The sequence below is a fragment of the Trichosurus vulpecula genome, chromosome 9 (assembly GCF_011100635.1).
Source record: "Trichosurus vulpecula isolate mTriVul1 chromosome 9, mTriVul1.pri, whole genome shotgun sequence".
Classification (NCBI taxonomy): domain Eukaryota; kingdom Metazoa; phylum Chordata; class Mammalia; order Diprotodontia; family Phalangeridae; genus Trichosurus; species Trichosurus vulpecula.
In genome coordinates, this window is record NC_050581.1 from 159,651,258 (window position 1) to 159,671,998 (window position 20,741).

Sequence of the window (20,741 nt, forward strand, 5' to 3'; positions counted from 1 at the left end):
CAAGAGAGAGACTTTCTGAAATCGTGTCTAACCCAACCCTCTAATTTTGCAGGTAAGGCAAAAACCAGGCCCAGCAATGAGTGACTTGCCCAAGGTCACAAGGTAGCTGGGCCAGGACCCGTCTACTGATTCCCACTCCTTGAAGCTCTTTCCACTACACCAAACATCTCAGATTCCTCCATGAATATTTTAAGTGGCAGAATAATGATATTCACAATGTTTCCTTCCTGGTTTTATTGAGAGGAAGCTTCCCTACTCTTGCTGTTTCATGAGGAGGCTGTGAAGGAGACAGGGAAGGTGACATTTGAAGACAACAGCCATGACGAACTCGTGTCTGGCAGGTGGCGTGAGGTTTTTTTTTTTTGCCTGGATTTTGGCTCCCTGAGGTCATTGTCGCTGCATGGGAGGTGAAGTTTCTATCTAGCAGACTACTTTACTGGCTGGAGTGTCCAGCGATGGGAGTTCAATCTTACCAACATTCAGAACCCATTCTACAGATCAACCTCAGCCAGGGATGCTGAAAGTTAAAAGTAAGATACACAGCCTCTGGTTGAAAACCCATAAAGTCAATGCCTCCAACCTCAAGCTGTGCCCAGGAGTTATTCTTCGTACTGCTTAACATACTTGCCTTGTGTCATTTTTTTTTTAAAGCGTCTATGACTAAGCAACACTGATATTCATTCACACACCAACACACCCAATCTCAGGAAGTTCAGGAAGGATGTAACATAATTAGGAAAGGTTTCCTCCAGCAGCTTTTGCTGTGTATGGTCAATCCATTAGCCCCTGTTCTATTAAAAAGTTAGCACGAGCCTCATCCCCAACATCAATTAAAACATTTCATAATCCTTGTTGATGAAGCCCCTACTAGCAAAGGTCTCACCCTGTTCAAAGTTTCTCAGGCATTCTTCAGAGTGGCTCCATACTCTCATTTTCTATGGGGCTTTAAGTCATGCTGAAAAAGGAAAGAAAATAAAACTTTGCTTGGCATCAAGAGACACTATGAAACACCAGCTAGTCAGTTAAAAAAAAAAGGAAACCAAATATTTACCTATCAAGTTGACTAAGCTCTTTCTGACTTAACACTATGCACGTGAAAAGTGAATTATACTCTGAGACAGTTAACTATTTGTGACCTAAAAAGAAAGGAAAATGTCAGTTACATATAACATGTGGCCCACCAGTGGCTCTCACCTGAATCAACTCAATATTTAAAAAACACAGGAGACCAACCTTATATTCCACAGGAAAAGGATTATTTTTATTAAGTATTTTAAAACGACTAGTTAACATTTACTCATAGATAAAAATATTTACAATTTTACACCTTCAAGGAGGTTCCAAAATATAAACACTGTACCTCTCTCTAGAGAAAATTATTCTCTCTGAAAACAGAAATACATTCATGTTTCTCACTTGTTTTAATCAAGTAATTATACAAATAAACATCTGAAACATTTTACTTAATATATTTATATATAATATATATTTATAACAGTTTTACAAATAAAGGCAATAACTTTATATCCCAAAAGAAGTTAAAACACAATCAGGCATAGTGCATTCAATAGCCAATGCGGTTGTGGACAGACAATTCAGAAAACAATTACTCTGGACACAATTTTTTGGAAAACTAAGGAGATATGCTTTTTTTTTTTTTGCTTTTTATTTTTATTTTTTTTTGCAGTTAAGACAGTTGCTGTAAGCCATCAGACAAGGGCACTATCACTGCAGAAACAGTCTGGTCTACGGTGGTCAGGCAGTTGAGTGGCTAAGACCAATTAGCAGGAGTTTCAATGAAAAAAATTAACTATGTTCAAATTTGCTCTTTTAAGGTAGCAATTCATGCCCTGGCATGGTGGATGGTAACACACTCTTGTAACTTAAGCAGCTCTTTTAAATTGGGGCTCTCTTCTGTCCTGAACCTCGAATACCTGTGCAGCAGTTGCAAAAAAGGATGAGAATTGGGTGCCAAAGACATCTCCAGGGATACTCCTCACTCATTCTTTGGCAGTTCAGACTGTCCAACTGGGCACATTTTAGTTCCTTAATTAGATAATTACCACATAACGCTTAAGCAGCAACTACACTCTCTGTACTCATTCAAGGCCAAGGTGTGGAGAGAAAGCCATCTAAAGTCTCCCCGAAACACTCCGGGACAACACCAGTTGGGGCTACTATACAGTTTTTGGATGGAGATGAACAAACACCAGTGCTCAGACTGACTGCCCTTTGTGTGTGAGTCACTCGGAAAATACTGGGAGATGGGTGGGGTGGAATAAGTCCGTCTCAAGCTGTGGGCCTGGTGGGGAGCTGTGCTTTGTCAAGTCCTCACATGAAAGTACCATATTCCAGTTCACCAAAGAACAAAAACAAAAAATCCTCCCCCTATAGCCTTCTCCCCAAATTTAAATCTGGATAACTGAATAAATACAAGCCACAGTTCTGAATAATTCAATTGACTTTGTTTTCAATGGCTGTTTTCTGGGTGAGTAAAATCTGGGAGGTTTTATTCAAACAAAATGATGCCAAACAACCCAAACCCTACATATGTTAACATGGGTCCATCCTTCATGTTTTCCCTAAGCTTTCTGACTGCTGGAGCCAAATGAGGCTTCCGTGTCCTATACTTATGCACACTAATCCACCCATACACATACACACACACACAGACACACACACACATACACACACACACACACACACACACACACACACACACACACACGCCAAGCCTAATCTCCACACCTCCCTTTATCTGGATATACAACTCAGTCTCATTAGACTTTTTTTTTTTTAGGGGCAAAATAAAAGAGGGCAGAGTCACACTAGGTTTAGTCTTTGGTTTCCAAGTTTAAAGGTGGAATCTGCTTCAGAGCCTGGAGCAGAGCTGAAGAGTCGATGGAGGAATGGGATGGCAATGGAGAAGGGAGTCTTTGGGGCATCAGCAAAGGAGGAGGGATCTTCTCTGGGTTCATGAAGCCAGTGAGAGCTGTAGCTGAAGCAGGGAGCCCAGGGTACAAGACTGGGACAGAGGTGGGATACCAGCACTTCTCCAACATGGGCAGATAGGCTGTTGCTGATGGCGGGATCAAATAAAAAGGCAGGCAGAAGGGAGGTTGGTGAGGGTGAGGGCCCAGAAAGGAAGACCCAATCAGATCACTGCTAAAATGGCTTTCCCTGTCAGACATATCTAGTCTGGTCTTTTTTGCAGGCGGGTCTTCAGATTCTTGCTTAATGGCGCTTACTCTTTCTCCCAGGGGATATTTACGTTCGTTATCATTTTTAAAATACTGCTGGTCAGCTTTAGAGTCACTTTTCTCCAACTCCCCTCCATAACCACTGTCAGTGTCTGTATCACTTCCACTCTGCTCACCACTAGAATGGGCAAAAGTCCTTTGGATGACAGGGACACAGTTTTTGCCATGCCCTTCAGTGCCTTTGGTCAGGGAGCTAGGCTTCTCTTTGAAGTCCATCATTTTGGGAGTGGGATCACCAGGCTTGTGGACAACTCCACCCTGTAGGACCTCAGAGACCATTCGGTGGAGGTGACTGACAAGTTGCGAAGACTTCAGATCCCGACTACTTTCATGCTTTGCCAGGTACTGAAGCACCTCCCTGGCACACATTTGGAAACCAGAACAGAACATCTCCTGGCCGGCATCAAGGTTTCTTGAGGATAGCTCACCTGGGGGAAATACAAAACAGAAGAAATTTTAGAAGGGTGCCTACCCTAGGTCCATCCACCAAAAGAAAGCAACTTAACTAATTAATAGAAGGGAACTCCCTAATATAAGGGGATGGGCCATCTAGTACAGTGGAAAGAATGCTGGGTCTCGAGTCAGAGTACCTCAGTTTGAATCCTAGGATTCAAACCTGGATAAGTCACCTCCCTGCTCTTGGGAAGTTTCCTTTTCTGTAAAATGTGATGGTTGGATTAAATAACCTCCCAGGCTTCTCCAGTTCTTTTAGATCCTATGAATATTAGTTTCTCTGTGGACAGTGAATGTTCAGCTTTTTGTGAAATAAGAAATTCGACATATTAACCCCAAGAAAACTTATTTTCAATGGTTCATCCTATAGTGAACAAAAATGCTTTTCTTTTTCTGTAAATGTTGCATCTTGGAGCAATTGTCCTAAACTTTCACACTATTCACCGCTCCACCCCCCTTCCCATCAGATAACAAAGTATTTGTATCTCTAATTCAAACATGAAAAAACTGAAGGAAAATTGTTGTGATCTGTTCCAAATCCCACGGTTGACACTTTCAGGGTCATCATTAGATGAACTCTAAAAATGACTGTGGGAGAATGAGGTCATAATAAAGGAAGGGGAAAGATGTAAAAATTGGCTTATCAACCTAAATATTATTATTTGGAAGGTACAAGGCTGGAAGAGCCCTTCCAACTGCTCTCTGGAAATCAATGACAATGGATGGCTAAACTTGGGTGCTCTGATCAGATTTCCAATTCCACCAATATGCCTAGCGGTTATTCAAGGAACAGCACAAATGAATAGAAAATTTTCTTGCACCATTGCCAGGCACAGGCTTATGCCACACACAGTGATAAGAGTGAATAAATCAAGAATGAATGTACGCCACTGGCCTTCTCTCAAGTGATCCAGGGAACTGTGACTTGAAATTCTGAAGACACCCCCTTCCCCACCAAAAAAGTGACTAAAGTATTTTCAAAATGATAAGGAGATGAAGCCAAGTAAGGAAAAAAAGTCATAAATTCCAGTGTGTACTAGGTAGTTACTTTAGTATAAAGAAAATTCCCAGAAGCCTAAGACAGTAAAGCAAAAATGGGCACGTGAATATTTCCCCATTAATCTGTATTCATGTCAGGTGGCATAATAAATTCTTAGATGAAAACCTGTCCTTTTAGGAAAGATAAAATGGCAGGGTCCACATCAATGTGTGCAAGTAATTTGTCGCAGAGATGTTCTTACAACAGATGTTGAAACTAAATCTCTCCTGTCGCTAAAACTGTTCAGAGCCAAGCAGGCTTGAGTCCTCACCGGCTTGTAAGCCACTCTGAAGAGCCATAATCTTCTGTTGTTGCTGTTCAATCAGGTTGGTGAGTGCTTTCACATGCTTCAAGGTAAGCTCAAGAACGACTGCCTTCTCCAAGTGACCCAAGGTCTGGAAGAAAAAAAAAAAAGCAAATGGTGTGAGCCTACTACTGTGGAGACAGCTTAGCAATGAAAATGACTCTGGGGTGGGAGAGGGGAAAGGCTGTCCTTTCCCTTCCCAAGTTACTTTTGGTTAGGCTGGCATTTCTGAATGTTTCTTCAGAAATGTACAGCCATAACTAAAAGATAAAAAAGGAGGTGACAGCTATGCTTGGAGGTATTTTGGGAGCAGTGACATGCCTCAAGAGAAAGCATTTGACAGATATGTTTCTCCAGCCCCGGCTGGTACCCTGACCTTAACTCAGGGGAATCCAGAGATAACGTTTCTCTGCAGTGGTGTCAAACCAGAGAGGGAGTTCTAACAGACGGCAAGCCAAAACGGCTTTCCCCGGGAGGTTTCCTTCCCTTTAAAAAACTTCCTGGTTCAAAACAAAACAAAAAAGAAAAACAACCAAAAACCCAATACTGGTTCCTTCCCTTCTTCCCTGCCTCCCCGAAATGCTGTAAAACCTAGGAGTCTTACAAGCTTCAGTTCCAAACTGACAGAAGAATCTAAACGACAGGAAATTCACTGAAAATAGTGAAGGCATCTTTCCCATCTTATGGGTTCCTTAGGATAAACTGGGGAGCAATGGGCCAGCAAGTAAAGTCAGTGAACTCTGGAAAACACCAAATTTCTAATGCCCCAGGAGGAAAAAGAGCCTCAATCTGCTTTCACAAAGCCCAGTGTGGAGTCTCCTTCACTTCCACCCTTACGGAGGCGCCCTTTACCAATCCCTCTCTTCTGTTGGAAGGGGAAGCTTCCATACCAGGTAGGATGCGGACTGACGGGACCAGAGCCACCAACCTGCTCCGGGGGGCGGCTTCGGAGCTGCAGTACCGAGCGGTACCTGAAGACGGCGGGGAAACCTGCGCACCAGCCGCCCGTTCGCCCGCCCGCCCTCCCGGCGAGCAGAGTTTGGAGAGAGTCCAGGTTTTCACTTACAGTAAGTTTGAGATGTTCGGGTAAGAGGTCTTTCAGTTGGGCGATGCACTCATTAATCCGATCACGTCTTTTCTTCTCGATCAGTCGGTGCGGCAATTTATAGGTCTCCTGAAAGGCAAAGGAGGCGGTGGGTGACCTAGGCAAGGGGACAGCCAAGGGGTTCTCGAGAACGCAGTCTTGCTCTAAGGGCACCTGGGAGCAGGCGGGGAGACCGAGTACGACCCCGGAAATATGGTCCCGGGCTGATCCGGTCCTGAATCCCCTTGCTAGCTCCTCTTCCTTCTTCCTCCTAACGGAGCCGGGACAATACTTTTCATTGAAACTCTAACGGTGGGTTCAGGGAGAGGATTCTGAGAGTGGCGCGTGGGGGTAGGGGGGGATGGTGGCGGCAGAAAGGATGTTCTTACCTTGTTATCCTCGCTCCTCTTTAATCCCCTTCTCGGTTTGTATACTTGGTACATGTGGGCAAAATCCATCCTAGAGGGAAAGGAAACAGGATGCAGAATGAGCAAGGGAAAAGGGGGGAGACCCGGGCATCGTCCATTCTCTTGGGCAACAGCTCAGGATGCGCCGGAGCTGAGCCAGAGTTGAGGGGACGGAGGAGGTCAAGTCTGGGGCGACCCAGGGGAAAGAGAACTGAATGGACTTAAGGGGCGGCTGGAGAAGAGGCTGCTTGGGGACACCGGGATCCCTGGGTCATCCCGTCTGGCCAGCAACCCGCACTCCTCGGGGGAGCGCGGCTGGCAGCGGGGCGCCGCGGCTCCGAACTTCCTTACCCTGCCATATCGCTCGGCTCCAGTCCCGGCACTTTGCCCAGGCAGGCGGGGGGCGGCTGGGCGCTGGTGATCCTTTCCATGGCAAGGCGATGGCGCGGAAAACTTAATGCCCTGCTTGTCTGGGACTCGCGGACCGGGCGGCCGTGGGATCTGCCCCTCCTGCTTGACTCGCAGAAGCCCCAAGAAGTCTCTTTATTTCTTTCCCCCGGCTACTGGAAGTCCCCTGCGCTTAACCCGCTGGAGTCCGGGGACAGGAGGATGCGCCGGGTTGCGGCTGGAGGTGCGAAGGGACGGATGCTCGGGGCTCAGCTCGCTGCGTGCAGGAGTCCCCTCTTTGCCTCTGCCTCTCGGGTCTGTCTGCCCGCACAGACTGTCTTTCTGTTCTCCCTGCGACGTCTGGACCGTGCAAGCCAAGTGAATGAGCTGGTGGGGAGGGAGGGACAGAGGGAGGGAAGGAGAAGTGGGGGGGAGGGGGGAGGCTGGTTGGTGGTGGAGGGGAGGGGAGGGGGGGACTGAGCAGAGGAGTAATTGGGAGGCTGCAGGCTGGGTTAAATGTGAGCGAGTGGGTGGATTGGAGCTACGTGTTCCACCCTGTGACTCCAGGCACGTCTGGTTGCTGCCGGGGAGGGAAGGAGCGACCTGCCCCCGCCCCCCTCCCCCTGCACCTCCCTCCCCGCCACCTTCCCCTCCTCTCCATCACATGAGGCTCACGTGTTGGACAACGCTTGGGCTGCTGAAAGGGAGCCCTCCCCCGACATACAGACATCCTCCTTTCCTCGCCCCCAGGCTGATCGCGCCCCCCCCACCTCCCGCCTCCCCCCACCCTGCGCCCTAGTGTCTACGGCTGCAGCTTTTCCAGAAAGGGGGGGGGCGTCGGGGTCCCAGCCCCCTGGGGGGGGCGTCCTAGCAGGCAGGAGGGGGGGAGGGGGTAGGTCTGGCATTGGCCGTGTGGGCGAACCTGCCCTAGGGAAATGAAGTAAGTTCCAGTCTCCGGGGAGGGATGGGGGGGGGGCGGGGATGGCCAGATCCGCCTGCCTGTGTCTGACTCAAGCTGGGAGAGGAATATCCCCTTTCTCCCAGCCAGCCCGCTTCCTCCCCCACCCCCTGCTCCCCACCAGTCACCTCCCCGCCCCCGAGGAACCGGGCCGGGAGGGGGGGCGCCACCCAGCCTCCCTGCCCCAGGGGCTTTGGTTCCTTTCCGTCCTGTCTTCCCCCCACCCCGAATCCAGGAATTGCCCAGCGTGGGGAGGGGCTTAGGGGAGGGGCGGATGTCACCCCACTGGAACAGCTCAGCCGGGACTCACATCACGGAACGGGCAGCGCTCCAGCCTCAAGGGCAGCCGAGGCCGCAGCCGCCGAGCACGCCGGCTGCACCTGATGGCCGAGTGTGTCCCTTTCCGCCCCTGAGCCTGGGGGGGGGGCGCCCCACGCGCCGCCTGGCCAGCACGCCCCCAGCCGCATGCCCCCTCGCCCTATGTTTGGGTGCCCGGCTGCGCGCGCTAGGCTGCGGGTGGACTGGGGAAAGAGAGGAGTCCGTCAGCCGGCCCGCCCGCCAGCTTGCCTTCACCCCCCACCCGTGCAGCCGACGTTACACAACCGCGGCTGCTCCCAGCAGGAGCGCGGGGCGTGAACCTTCACGTGGCCGGCTGGGAAAGCCAGCTAACCCCCCCCCCTCCCCGCCCCCCATCCTCCCGGGACAGGAGCCTCTCCGCAGCTTCCTGGTGGCCAGTCCAGGGCTCTGGGCCGAGTCCCAGGCAGATCCCGACGGTGACTTGGCAGGGGCGCTCTGTTCCTGCCAAGTTCCCTCGGGCTGCCGTGCACCGCGGCTGGCCCTCACCTGGCACGGCGCCCTCTCGGTGCTAGGACACCGGAGCCAGGAGAGAAAAGTAAAAGGGCCGATATCCAAGGTCGCCAGACCCAAGCCACCCAGGAACACCCAGCCTGGTCTATGTACGCCCCTGGGAATAGGGCGGGCGGTCCCCACACCTGACTTTTTGCTATCTATAGCAAGCCTTCAGGACTGTCCTGGGGAGGATTCCTGGCTGGCTGCCTCCAAAGGGCAAGAGGGAGGAAAGCTGCATAGGGTTAGCCTGAACCCTAAAAGGGAGAAAAAGCAACAGCAAGGTGGGTCCCGGCTTGCGGTTTGGAGGGGGATTCCAGGGGCTTTGTCCTTTTGAGTCGTCCTTCCCCCATCCCGTGGCAGACAAAGTCTTCATTTAATGTCCTCATCCCTACCTCCAAGGATTTAGTTTGTGGAAAAGTCCAAAATTTCCATACCTTTTGCTCAGATGAGAGGAAACACCAAACAGGCAAGGTTATTCCTTCTTAGCAGCTCTGATTTAAAAAAAAAAAAGTGTGATGGGAGGGAAGATAGAGACTAATGAAGAAACTGAATTCGGGGTATTTTGGGGACCTGTGGCCCGATTGGAGAGGTGATTGAGAGATGACTGTACATTTCTTTATTGATCCTTACGTCAAACCCTTGGCTGCAGGGTACCCAGATTTAGGAGGGAGTGACCTATCTGACTGAGGATGCTCTTAGGTCTCTTCCAATTCTAAATCATCCTATAAAAAGCTAGGAAGACAAGGAAAATGAGGTCAGTGCTTGTGCTACAGAGATCTTCTCCATTTGGGTTCAGTCCTAAGGCTGAAGTGTGGAGCACAGGCGTGGCCTCTGACTCCCTGTGACCTTACTTAGGCAAGTCTCTTAACCCTTCCAGGCCTCAGTTGGGGAAAAACAGCTGGCATAGTAATTAGAAGGCTGGCCCTAGAGTCAGGGAAAACCAGGGTTCAAATCCTGCCCCTTATTATTTAATAGCTACACTATATGAACAAATCACTTCACCTCCATTTTCTTATCTGTCAAATGGGGATAATCCCTTTAGCACCTGCAGGAGATTGTTCCGAAGTTCAAATGAGATAATACATGTCAAGGGCTTTGTAAACTTCAAAATGCAGCTGTTGCTTAAATTGTTATAATTATTACTGTCTCTGAGGTTTCTCCCAGTTATAGCTGTGGTTCCTGGGCATTGCCCGAATAGCCTGAGGATTGGAATGCACACATTGACGACATAAGAGGGAACGAATTTCCTTCACTTTGCTTTGGAGAACTCCAGCTTCCTGTTTATGTTTCACAAGTGTCAAATTCATTAGCAAGTGTGAGAAATGCCTGCTTAAAAAAAAAAGTTTGTTGTCTCAGTTTGGGAAGGGAAGTTATTCCTCCTGGAATATGGTAGCCTCCTCCATGACTCAGTTGCTTTCTCAAGTGATTATTCTAGAGCTTCCTTCCTGGAAGAGAAACCTGCTGCCTTGATTGTGTTCATCCTCTTGAGTATGCTTAGTTCCCTTGGAAGAGTTCAGTAAAGAGTAGAAAAATGATCATTTTGTCACAATTCTGGGGTTCATCTAGACCAATATTATTCTGCCTTCAAGAGACAGGTGTTTGGGGGGATGTTGGGGAAGGAGGGTTAGAGTGTAGGATTATCTTTCATTTATATCAGTTTTGTAGTAATAATCAACAAGAATTTATTAAAGGACTACTATATGCAGACACTGTGCTAAATTCTTGGCATACAAACACAGAAAGGATCCTGTACCCTCAGCAAGCTTACAGTCTATTGATGCGAGGCACATTAAATAAGTAGATAGTAGTGACTTCGACCATCTATTGCCTCTGATGATGCAGAGATAAAGCCAGATTTTCACATTCCCTCCATAATATCTCCTGCCGGCTCTGTCATTTCTAAAACTAGGCACACCTGTTGAAACCACATGGTGCCACTTGATGGCAGCCCCTGATGGAAAGACTTAAAGTATAAATCCCTATTTCTGACACCCTGGGTGACCATGAGCAAATTCCTACACTTCTCTGACCCTCAGTTTCTTCATGAGAATAACACCACCCGTTGGATTGTGAAGCTAAAAAAAAAAATCACACGTGCAAAGCACCACAAACTTTCAAGCATTATACAAATGTCAGTTATTATTTTTCATATTTTCAGCCTTAACACCTTTGGGGTTGATGAGTTCCATACATTTACTACCTCATATACACAATGCTGCTTCTTTTTATTTGTTACAACCTCTAAGGATTGTCCTCTAGGTCCACTATATCAGGATTTGATGGAAAAGTCCATGCTAACCTTGTCTGTACCCTAGAACGATTCGATCCATTTTAATCAGAGCCATAACTAATAATTTTGACACCAAGGGCAATCACAGTGAAATGTGCCCAGACTCAGCAGTTGAGGTGGGGAGGGGAGGAATTGAAGAGGCAGAGCAGCAATTCCTGTGGAAAGACCCTGGTCTCTGGGGTATTACCCCATTCAGTAGAAATAGAGACCCTAGGGCACTAAGAAATGATCCTTGTTGGGTGCTAAGTTCAAATGTTTCTACAATGCAGTAAAATCTAGTTCTTACTGGAGTGGAAGGGAGGAAGTCCAGAAAATTACTGCGATAAAATGAGTGTGCTGGATACAGAAATCTAATATCGCTTTGAAGAGAGGTAACGGAGAAGGGCAACTCCAAATTTATCAGACATCTTAGCTTGCCTTTGTCAGTGGTTTAAATTTTTCTTGAAGAGGGTAATTGCTTCTCTGTGATAGGAGAGTTGGTGGGTTCTAATGGACTTTGGCTGGATCATACTCCATCTGGAGAACTATGCTCAGTTCTGGGCAATACATCCTAGGGAAAATGGATATCTTTAGGAATGTCCAGAAGAAAACAATGTGGATGGTGAAGGGTTTTAAGTCCATGCCATATGAAGCTTGCTTGAAGGAACTGGGAATGTTGAACCTGGAGAAAAGTTGTCCATTCCAGCTCAAGGCCTAGGAGCTTATTATTTTAAGACCGAGGGGCGAAAGATGGGTTGCAAAAGGAGCGTGAAAGCTGTCTTCAAATATTTGAAGGGCTATCCCATGGAAGAGGGATGAATTTGTTCTGAAGGTAATCTAGGGTTGTGGTTTGTCAAGACATGAGTCTGCACAGGCAAAGGGGCAAAGGATTTTACCAGCCTGGTGATGTGTTTCTCTGAAAAATGATTTAAATTAACCAAGTCTGGATTCATTCATACTTCTGGAATGGAAGCCTTCCACATCTTAACATACTGAAATCCATCCCTTCCTTTGAGGCCCACCCAACTTGTCACCTCTTCTATGAGAGGCCTTCCTTGTACCCCCTCGACTAGAGGAGATTTCTGTGTACCAAGTACATAGCAAGTGCTTAATAAATGCTTGTTTTCCTCTTTATTTCCTCTTTGATATCTCATTTTTTCAATATCTGGAATTAAGCTAGCAAATGGTTGGTCGGTCATATGGAAAATAAGGCATTACACATAGTTTGCTTAGCTCCAAAGGGCAGAACTTGGAGCAGTGGGTGGAAGTTAATGTCCATGGGTTCCAACTCAACAGAGGTGAAAGTTTATCTTCTTCCCAAAATGGAATAGCCAAGAGGAAGAAGCATAAAGTGGAAATCTGAGAATTCTCAACCAATGGGGATCCAAAGCATCTGGCAAAGTAGGTAGGAGGATGAGTTGGGACTCACGAAGACCTGGGACTCTTGCTTTGGTCATTTAGTAGCGTTATGACCCTGGCCAAGTCACTGAAGCTCAAGCCTCAGTTTTCCCATTTGTATAATGGACGTGATAATAGCACCACTTCATAGGCTTGTGAGAATCAAGGTGTAAAGTGCTTTGATAATCATAAAGTGCTACCTAAATGCTATTATGTTCATTATTATCATCATTATTGTTAACATCTTCAAACAGAGACCAGATGACCAGTTTTTAGGGATGTTGGAGGCATGGTCCATGATCTAGATAGAGGGGGGAGTTTGATCTGTAGAAAAAAACAACAGATTTTGAACCAGTAGACAATGAGGTTCACATTCCACCACAGCCATTTCATAGCTGTGCAGTCTTGGCCAAGTCACTTAGGGGTTTTAATTTCCTCATCTTGAAAATGAGAATAATATTACACAGGTGATTTTGAGGGTAAAAGAAAGAAATCTATGTAAGGGGTTTTTCAAAAGCGCTATAGTACAGAGAAGGCATTTTCTTGCTTGATCTCTGAGCTCCCATTCAGTCTAGGATCGCAATGAATAGCTAAGAATAATTTATTATCAGCCTATCATTTATATGTAAAGAAAACTTCTAAGCTTTAACTGCTCTAGGCTGTTTCCCTCCTTGCTCATTTATATAATTAATTGACTAAACAAACCTCCCCCCCCCCCCCCCGCCCCCAACATAACTATAGGTGTTAGCCAATTAGTCAATAAACCTTTATTAAGCACCTACTCTGTACCAGGCACTGTTGTGAAGCAGTGATTGGATGAATAGGTTGCGTGTTAACAGGGCATTGATAAAGGAGGGGAAGGGTGACTATAGAAGATGTTGAGAACCAGTATTTCCATAGCAAACATCTGAGTGTTGCAAGAAAAATTGAATCACTTAGATATGGGAATAGGTGGCAGAACCCAATTTTTTCCTGCAACCTTTTTTTGAAAGGGTAATCCAGGATTGAAGACTAAATTGTTTTATATGCAAATAGGTGATTGCTTTTTGGGGGAACCAGATGTAATTTCTTAATAAGGAAATGGTTTAGGGTGAACTTTTAGCATGAACTTTTTTGATCTCTTCTCAAATGAGTAGAAGCAAGGTATGAGATGATCATTACCCAGAGCTTCCCCTAGAATAGTAGAGGTAGTGTGGTCTTTGGGGTGTTCAGGAAAGACTAGTACTTCTGGTGTGAGGGCTGTTGAGACCTTTACAGGGCTGCTTTCCACCTTTGTTGTCCACCTGATCCACCTAACTCTCACCTGTGGCTCCAAGAAGCTGTAGCATACATAGCAGTCACACCTCGGGAAACTGTTTTGGCAAATGGGCTAAACCAGGTTGAGGGTAATTGAGGGGGTCTTGAACCTGTTGGTGAGTTGATGTCTACCCCAGAGGTGTAAAGACTTCCCCTGGTGGAAGGGGGGATGAGAACAATTTGTTCCAATAACCAGGAAGGTAGCTGAAGCAGATGCTATGGAGTACTTACAGGTTGGTTAGACATCGAACGCACCAAGATCATCCACTGCATCTCAAACCATCACCGGTCGTCTTGACTCTGTAGTGACACTGGACCGTGATGACTCGGGAAGTGTCTTGACAACTTCTCGCAACTCTGCTTCACTTAAATCCAATTTGCGCACAAATCGAAAGACATCATCCATACCATTTTTCTTTTTTTTCAAAATTTGTTTGCCCAGAGAAGTTCATCAGTATTGTATGTCTGTTTCATGATGGCACGCTTGCCTGGGTTCTGGATAATGGACGATGCTCTTGTGCTTTCCCAATGGGGTGAAACAACACAAGGCTATGTGCTTGCCCCCATGCTTTTTAGCATGGTATTTTCAGCTATGTTGTCAAATACCTTCAATGAGGATGGACACAGCAATCAAGGTCAGTTACCTCACTGATGGTAAATTCTTCAACTTGAAAAGGCTACAGCCAAGATTAAAATGGAGAGAGCGCTGGTGCATGATTTTTTGTTTGCAGATGATTGTGCTCTCAATACAGCCTCTGAAGCTGTAACAGCAACCACACTGGCATACCCAGGGTGGCTGCTAGCACAGGTTCTTAGATCTGCCTTTACTGGGAAAGATAGCTGTTTAAGAGGTCAACAATTTTTTAAAATTATATTCACTAGTTCATGGGAAAAGTCAGCACTCTGAACTTCAGAGAAAATACAAACAGAGAAAATACAAGCAGAGAAATAGAGACCAACAGACAGGGCTCTGACTGCCTGAATCAAAGCAATATTGCTATACACTTTACATACATCACTGGATTGAGGGAGCCTTTACCTCTGAGCGGTTGGGGAGCTCTGCAACTATGGCCACTCAGAGTCTCTACCAGGGAATCACAAGTGAACCCCCAAAGCAAAACTTTACCTTAGAGTATATACTTCTCAGAGCCAGAGGCATCACAATCTTCATGACTCAGTGCCTAACTAGGAATAAGCAAAAGGTGTGAGCCTTCCTACAAGCAAGCCTCCCCTAAGCAAGCTTCTCTTAATGGGCTCCAGGTGAGGCCTATTAATGGGTGAGGAAGATCTTCCCATTCCATTAACATTACAGAAGCTGGGGCACAACAGAGTATGGATCAATTCTCCATTGCTTGTGCCAATTTTGACTTAACAGTTAACACCAAGAAAACACAAGTGCTCCATCAGCCAGCACCACACCATCCATACATGGAATCATCAGTTACAGCAAATGGAGAAGTTTTGGGTACTGTGGATAAGTTCACTTGTCTTGGCAGTATACTTTCCAGTAATACCCACACAGATGATAAGGTTGACGTATGCATTGCCAGAGCTATCTCAGTGTTTGGGAGGCTTGGAAGGGAGGTATGGGAGAGAAGAGGTATTAGACTGACTATCAAACTGAAGGTCTGCAGAGCCATTATACTGACCTCATTGTTATATGCCTGTAAAACCTGGACAGTCTACCAGTGCCATGCCAGGAAACTGAGTCATTTCTATTTGAATTGTTTTGGGAAGATTCTAAAGATCACCAGGCAGGATGAGGCACCAGACACTGAGGTCCTTACTTGAACTAAACTGCCAAGCATTCAAACTCTGCTACAGAGAATATAACACCAATGGGCTGGCCACATTGTTCAAATGCCAGATGTATGCTTGATATAAAAATTATTTTATGAAGAACTCACATGGGGCAAGTGCTTACATAGTGGTCAAAAAATGCTATACAAGGACACTCTCAAGGTCTCTCTTAAGAACTTTGAAATTGATTGTGTGACTTGGGAGACACTAGTGCAGGACCACTCAGCATGGTATGCCCTCAAGAAGGTATTGCATTCTGTGAGCAAGGCAGAATTGAAGTAGATCAAAAGAAATTCAAGAGGTGAAAATTTGGAGAATCCACCCCAAATGTTCACGTGAACTGTTTGTGCCCAACCTGTTGGTAGAGCCCTCCAAGCTCATATTGGTCTAATCAGCAACAGTCGGACACACTGTAACTCGAGACTCTAATATAGTGATGTCATTTTTGTAAGCAAATTTGGAACTAAAAATAAAATAATTTTTTTAAAGGAAGGTCTAGGTCAGGAATGGGGAGCCTGCAGCCTCAAGGCCACATGTGGCCCTCTAGGTCCTCATGTGCAGCGCTTTGTCGGAATCCAAACTTTATAGAACAACTCGCCTTAATAAAAGGATTTGTTCTATAAAACTTGGACTCAGTCAAAAGACCACACCCAAGGACCTAGAAGGCCACGTGTGCCCTTGAGGTTGAAGGTTCCTTACCCCTGGTCTAGGTTCAACTCCACCTTCTGAAGAGTTTTAGCTATGTGACCGTGAGCGGATCACAACCTTTCTAGGCCTCAAACAACTAATCTCCAATAACTAGAATGTATAATAATCTACAAATATAAATAACTAATATATAGATAATTATGTATAACTATAACAAAAATAACTAACGCCTATAAAGGAGGCAGCTGGTGGTACACTGGTTATTGGCTCTCTCCTCTCCTCTAAGACTTCAACTAAGTTACAGATAGATTGCATGAGAGGGGAGAGAAGTTTCTACAGCTAAGAAATCTTAATTCCTTGTCTTAGTGACCCACTCCACCCCTATTCCTGAAAAATGTCTAAGAGAGATTTGAGGAATTTTTTGTAGTTTATTAAAAAAAAATAAAGAAAACTATTGTACTAGGAGATCTGTGGAATGTGAGAGAGCAGTTCTACTTTCCTGGGTTATTTTAAGATAACAGGTGATTTAACACAGGTAAATGACCTTTCAGATTTAGGATGAGTCCTGGGAGATTTTTTAATTAAATCGTGTAAATTAGAATACAAATTCATTTGTATAATGATATTACAGCACAGTCTGGACGATGAATACTTTGTTTACACAAGACACCTACTCTCCTGGGCTCAAAAACCCCTAATGGCTCCCTGTCTGTTCAGCATAATGCCTGCCACATAGTAGGTACTTAATAAATGTTTATTGACTAACTATGTCTTCCAGACTTTTCTGTTTGACATTTAAAGCCCTTCACTCTATAGCTGCAGCTTCCATTTCCAGACTTATTCCATAATTCCTTCTCCCAGGCTTCACATCCCCAACACATACACACACACACACACACACATACATACATACATACATACATACATACATATACACACACCCATACACACACAAACATATACACACACCCATATGACCCAGTCAAAATGGTCCCCTGGTTATTCCTCACATTCTACATTTCGTCTCTCATTGTCGTATCTTTGCATAAGCCGGTCCTCATGTCCGGATTGCCCTCCTCCCTCCCTTTTGTCTCTTGGAGTCTCTAGCTTTCTTCCAAGTAGCTTCTCAGGAGCCTTTCCTACATGAGAACATTCCTGAACTTCCGCAACTGATAACGCCTCTTCCCCAAATTCACTTATTTTTATCCTCTATGTGTTTTGTATTTCCTCACCAGGACTTCACAGGCTTTTGTGTGTGTGAATCTCATTCCCCCCCCAACCCCTCCCAGTAAAAAATTCATATTTTATTTAAAACCATCAACAAACATTTATTAAGCACTTATTATGTGCCAGGCAATATACTGGGTGCTGATATCCACAGACAAAAATGAAAAAGTCCCTAACTTCAAGGAGTTCACATGCTACAATTTCCATTTCTTCTCCAGAATGTAAGAACCTTGCGGGCAAGGAGTGTTTCTTGTCCTCTATACTTTGGAAATATTTGTTAATTGATCAATTAATTACACAATAGCAACACATCTAATCAACTAAAGTCAATTCCTTAAAAGAAGAAACTGGTCCATTCATTTAAAAAAAATTAGACCAGTCGTTTGACAGACAATTCAGTGAGGAGGTCTAACTGCTGAGAACTGTGCACATGTGACTTAAGTCACTTCAGAACAAAAGTATCTCTTAAAAAACAAACAAGAACATCTGTTAAGAGTAGTGAAGCAAGATTAGGTGAAATAATTTCATAAGGCTCTCTATTACCATGTTCACACTTAAGAAAATAAGATCTCTGCCCTTCTGGATAATAATAACTGCCAGTTCCCAATTATGTTCAGCTGATTATCTACAATCTTGCTTTAGGTTTTATGAACTGTTTGGTGGCTACTTGCTTTGTGAGTACCTGGGACCTCCTGGGCCATTGTCTTATATGTTGAAATATGCTATGCCTTTGTCGACATCTCAGCACTTTATGTTCAGAGATAGGAATAGGGAATTAACTTGATCTCATTCATGTAGAGAATTGTACTCCCTCTACCAAAGATGTTTGCTACCTTCTCTGCTAGTTGGCTGGAGCTCTGACGGGTTGAGTAATTTGCTCAGTCATCTAGCTAGTATGGGTCACAGACAGGACTTGAACCTTGGTCTTCATTGATTCCCAGCAGTGGATTAACAGCATGGAGTGAGTCCAGTGGCAGAGCTAGTAACAAGGACAGGGTGAGAAAAGGAGAGGTTATTCTTAGTCTGATCTCCATAGTCTGGTTTCAGTGAATCCCAAGAATCTGAACTTGCTGCTCACTGACAATCTTTATGCCATGCCTCCTCACCTGTGACCCAGCTCTCCAACCAGCCCTCACTCTGGGCACTGAGTGGGATGAGTTCCCCATAACTAGCCCAACACAGCCTCATCACCCAGCCTGATGTTCTTGTTGGTTGTGGTCATGTAAAGGGAGGGATCCTGGCCAAATAGCTAAAGGGCTAGCGGTGGATTCACAGCCTCTGACATACACTGTGGCCACAGAGAAGTCATTCAGCTCCTCCGAGCCTCAAGTAAATCTCCAAGACTGTAAGTAAGAGGCAGGTAGGTGGTGCAGCAGATAGAGTGCCAGGATTGAAGTTGGGAAGACCAGAGTTCAAATCCTGCCCGAAACATTTGGTAGATGCTTGACTTTGGGCAAGTCTCTTAACTTCTATTTGCTTCATTTTTTATCTCTGAAATGGGAATAATAATCATCCTTACCTCCCAGGGTTGTTGTGAGGGTCAAAAGAGAAAATAATTGCCAAGTGCTTAGTAAAGTACACGGCACATAGTGGCTGTTGTCCTTCATTCTCGAAGAGGACCGAAATGACACCACTGTGTTAGAGTCAAGTGACGGTGTGTCCGGCTGTGGCTGATCAAACCAATACGAGCTCAGAATGCTCTACCACAGGTTGGGCATAAGTAACATTTGGGGCAGATTTTCTCAATTCGCACATCTCAAGTTTTCAAGCTACGTCAATTCTACTTTGCTCATAGAATACCGTAACTTCTCTCATGAGGGCACACCATGCTGATGGTCCTGTGCCAGTGTCTCCCATGTCACACAATCAATTCCAAAGTTCTTAAAAGAGACCTTAAGAGTGTCCTTGTGTCACTTCTTCTGACCACCATGTGAGCGCTTGCCTTGTGTGAGTGGCACATAGTAGGCACTATATGAGCATTAGTTATTAGAATTGTTATTCGTTCGTTTTCAGTTGTGTCCATCTCTGACCCCATTTGGGGTATTCTTGGCAAAAAATCCTGGAGTGGTTTGCCATTTCCTTCTCTAGCTTATTTTACAGATGAGGAAACTGAGTCAAGCAGGGTGAAGTGACTTGCCCAGGGTCACACAGGTAGTAAATGTCTGAGGCCAGATTTGAACTCAGCAAGATGAGTCTTCCTGACTTACAGGCCTAGCTCTTTATCCATTGTGTCACTGATGAGGATAATGATGATGACGATCTGCATAGGCAAAGGCACTTCCCCCACTGGGGATTCCTCACATGGAATCACAAAATTTGAAAACCAGATGGGGCCGTGTGGTCCAACCCACACACAGGAAAGGATATGTCACCGTAACACCTATGCAATGCATCTTTATTATGATGCCTATAAAATGACATGTGTAGACAAAAATAAGCCCATCTTCTCATGAAATCATGTGTTCATCTAGTATCAGATTCTGAGCTGGAAGGGATATCAGAGGCAATCTAGTCCAACTACGTCACTGTACAGTTGAGAAAACTGAGGTCCAGAGATATGACTTTCCTAAGGTTAGATGGATAGTTAAATGACAGAGACAGGATCCGAACCCACTTCCTCTGACTCCAAAGCCAGTATTTATATTCTCTATCCCTCAACCTGTAGAATGTAAGCTCGAGGCCAAGGGCTGCTATCTCCGGCATGGTATGTTGCACAAAGTAGGCACTTGATGTCTTTGTCTCCCTAGCACATGGCACTATGGCTGACACACAGTAGGAGCTTAATAAATGTTTGTTGATTGATTAATGCATGTTCACTGAATTGAATTGAACCACTTTACGTTGTAAGATTTCAATGGAGTACAGGGGACTTTGTGATGCTCATGGCCATTAACCTAACAGCATCCTTGAGAGATAAAAAATATTTTCCTTCAATTTTTTGCTAATTTCCTCAGCACCATCAAGCACTTAAGAACAGGATACTGGCCCTGTGAGTCCCAGCCAGCCGCTCTAGGCCCTGTACTCTGCTCCAATCACCAGTAGGGAAATGACCACTAGAAATGTGGTAGTACAAAATATACAAGGACACCAAAAACCAAGAGCTTTTTGACTGCCAGGGGGTGTTGGAACTGTATGTGAGGTCTGGAGAGTGAGGCTCAGTGACCTTTCCAGCAGCGGTCCTCGGCCTGTCTCCTGATCCCTTTCAGATCACTGAACTATGGGTAGTATTCAATAGATCACTGGATATTAAGCACTATTGGAAATGTCTAGTTATCAAGGTGAAAAGATGTTCTGCTGTTTAAACAGAGCTGACTTGGCCAAATGCAAAGAAATGAATGAGAACGAATATTTGAAAGTTTATG

General features: G+C 45.3%; 1 protein-coding gene across 1 annotated transcript; it reads right to left on the reverse strand.

The window, feature by feature from the left end:
• Nucleotides 1–1,234: 1,234 nt before the first annotated feature.
• BHLHE40 (basic helix-loop-helix family member e40) lies at nucleotides 1,235–8,499 on the reverse strand. The gene is made up of 6 exons (XM_036738076.1): nucleotides 8,203–8,499; nucleotides 6,899–7,321; nucleotides 6,530–6,599; nucleotides 6,123–6,230; nucleotides 5,024–5,147; nucleotides 1,235–3,688 (listed from the first exon to the last, which is right to left on the reverse strand). The coding sequence occupies exons 2-6, from the start codon at nucleotides 6,976–6,978 to the stop codon at nucleotides 2,835–2,837; spliced, it is 1,236 nt and encodes a 411-aa protein (XP_036593971.1). The 5' UTR covers nucleotides 6,979–7,321; nucleotides 8,203–8,499; the 3' UTR covers nucleotides 1,235–2,834.
• Between the last annotated feature and the right edge of the window lie 12,242 nt (nucleotides 8,500–20,741).

Coding starts and splice junctions, on each gene's coding strand:
- BHLHE40 (XM_036738076.1), bottom strand. CDS start 6,978: ATGGAAAGGATCACCAGCGCCCAGCCGCCCCCCGCCTGCCTGGGCAAA. Junction 5,148..6,122: donor CCGAACATCTCAAACTTACT/GTAAGTGAAAAC, acceptor TTTTTCTTCCAG/ACCTTGGGTCACTTGGAGAA. Junction 3,689..5,023: donor TCAGAGTGGCTTACAAGCCG/GTGAGGACTCAA, acceptor TATTTCCCCCAG/GTGAGCTATCCTCAAGAAAC.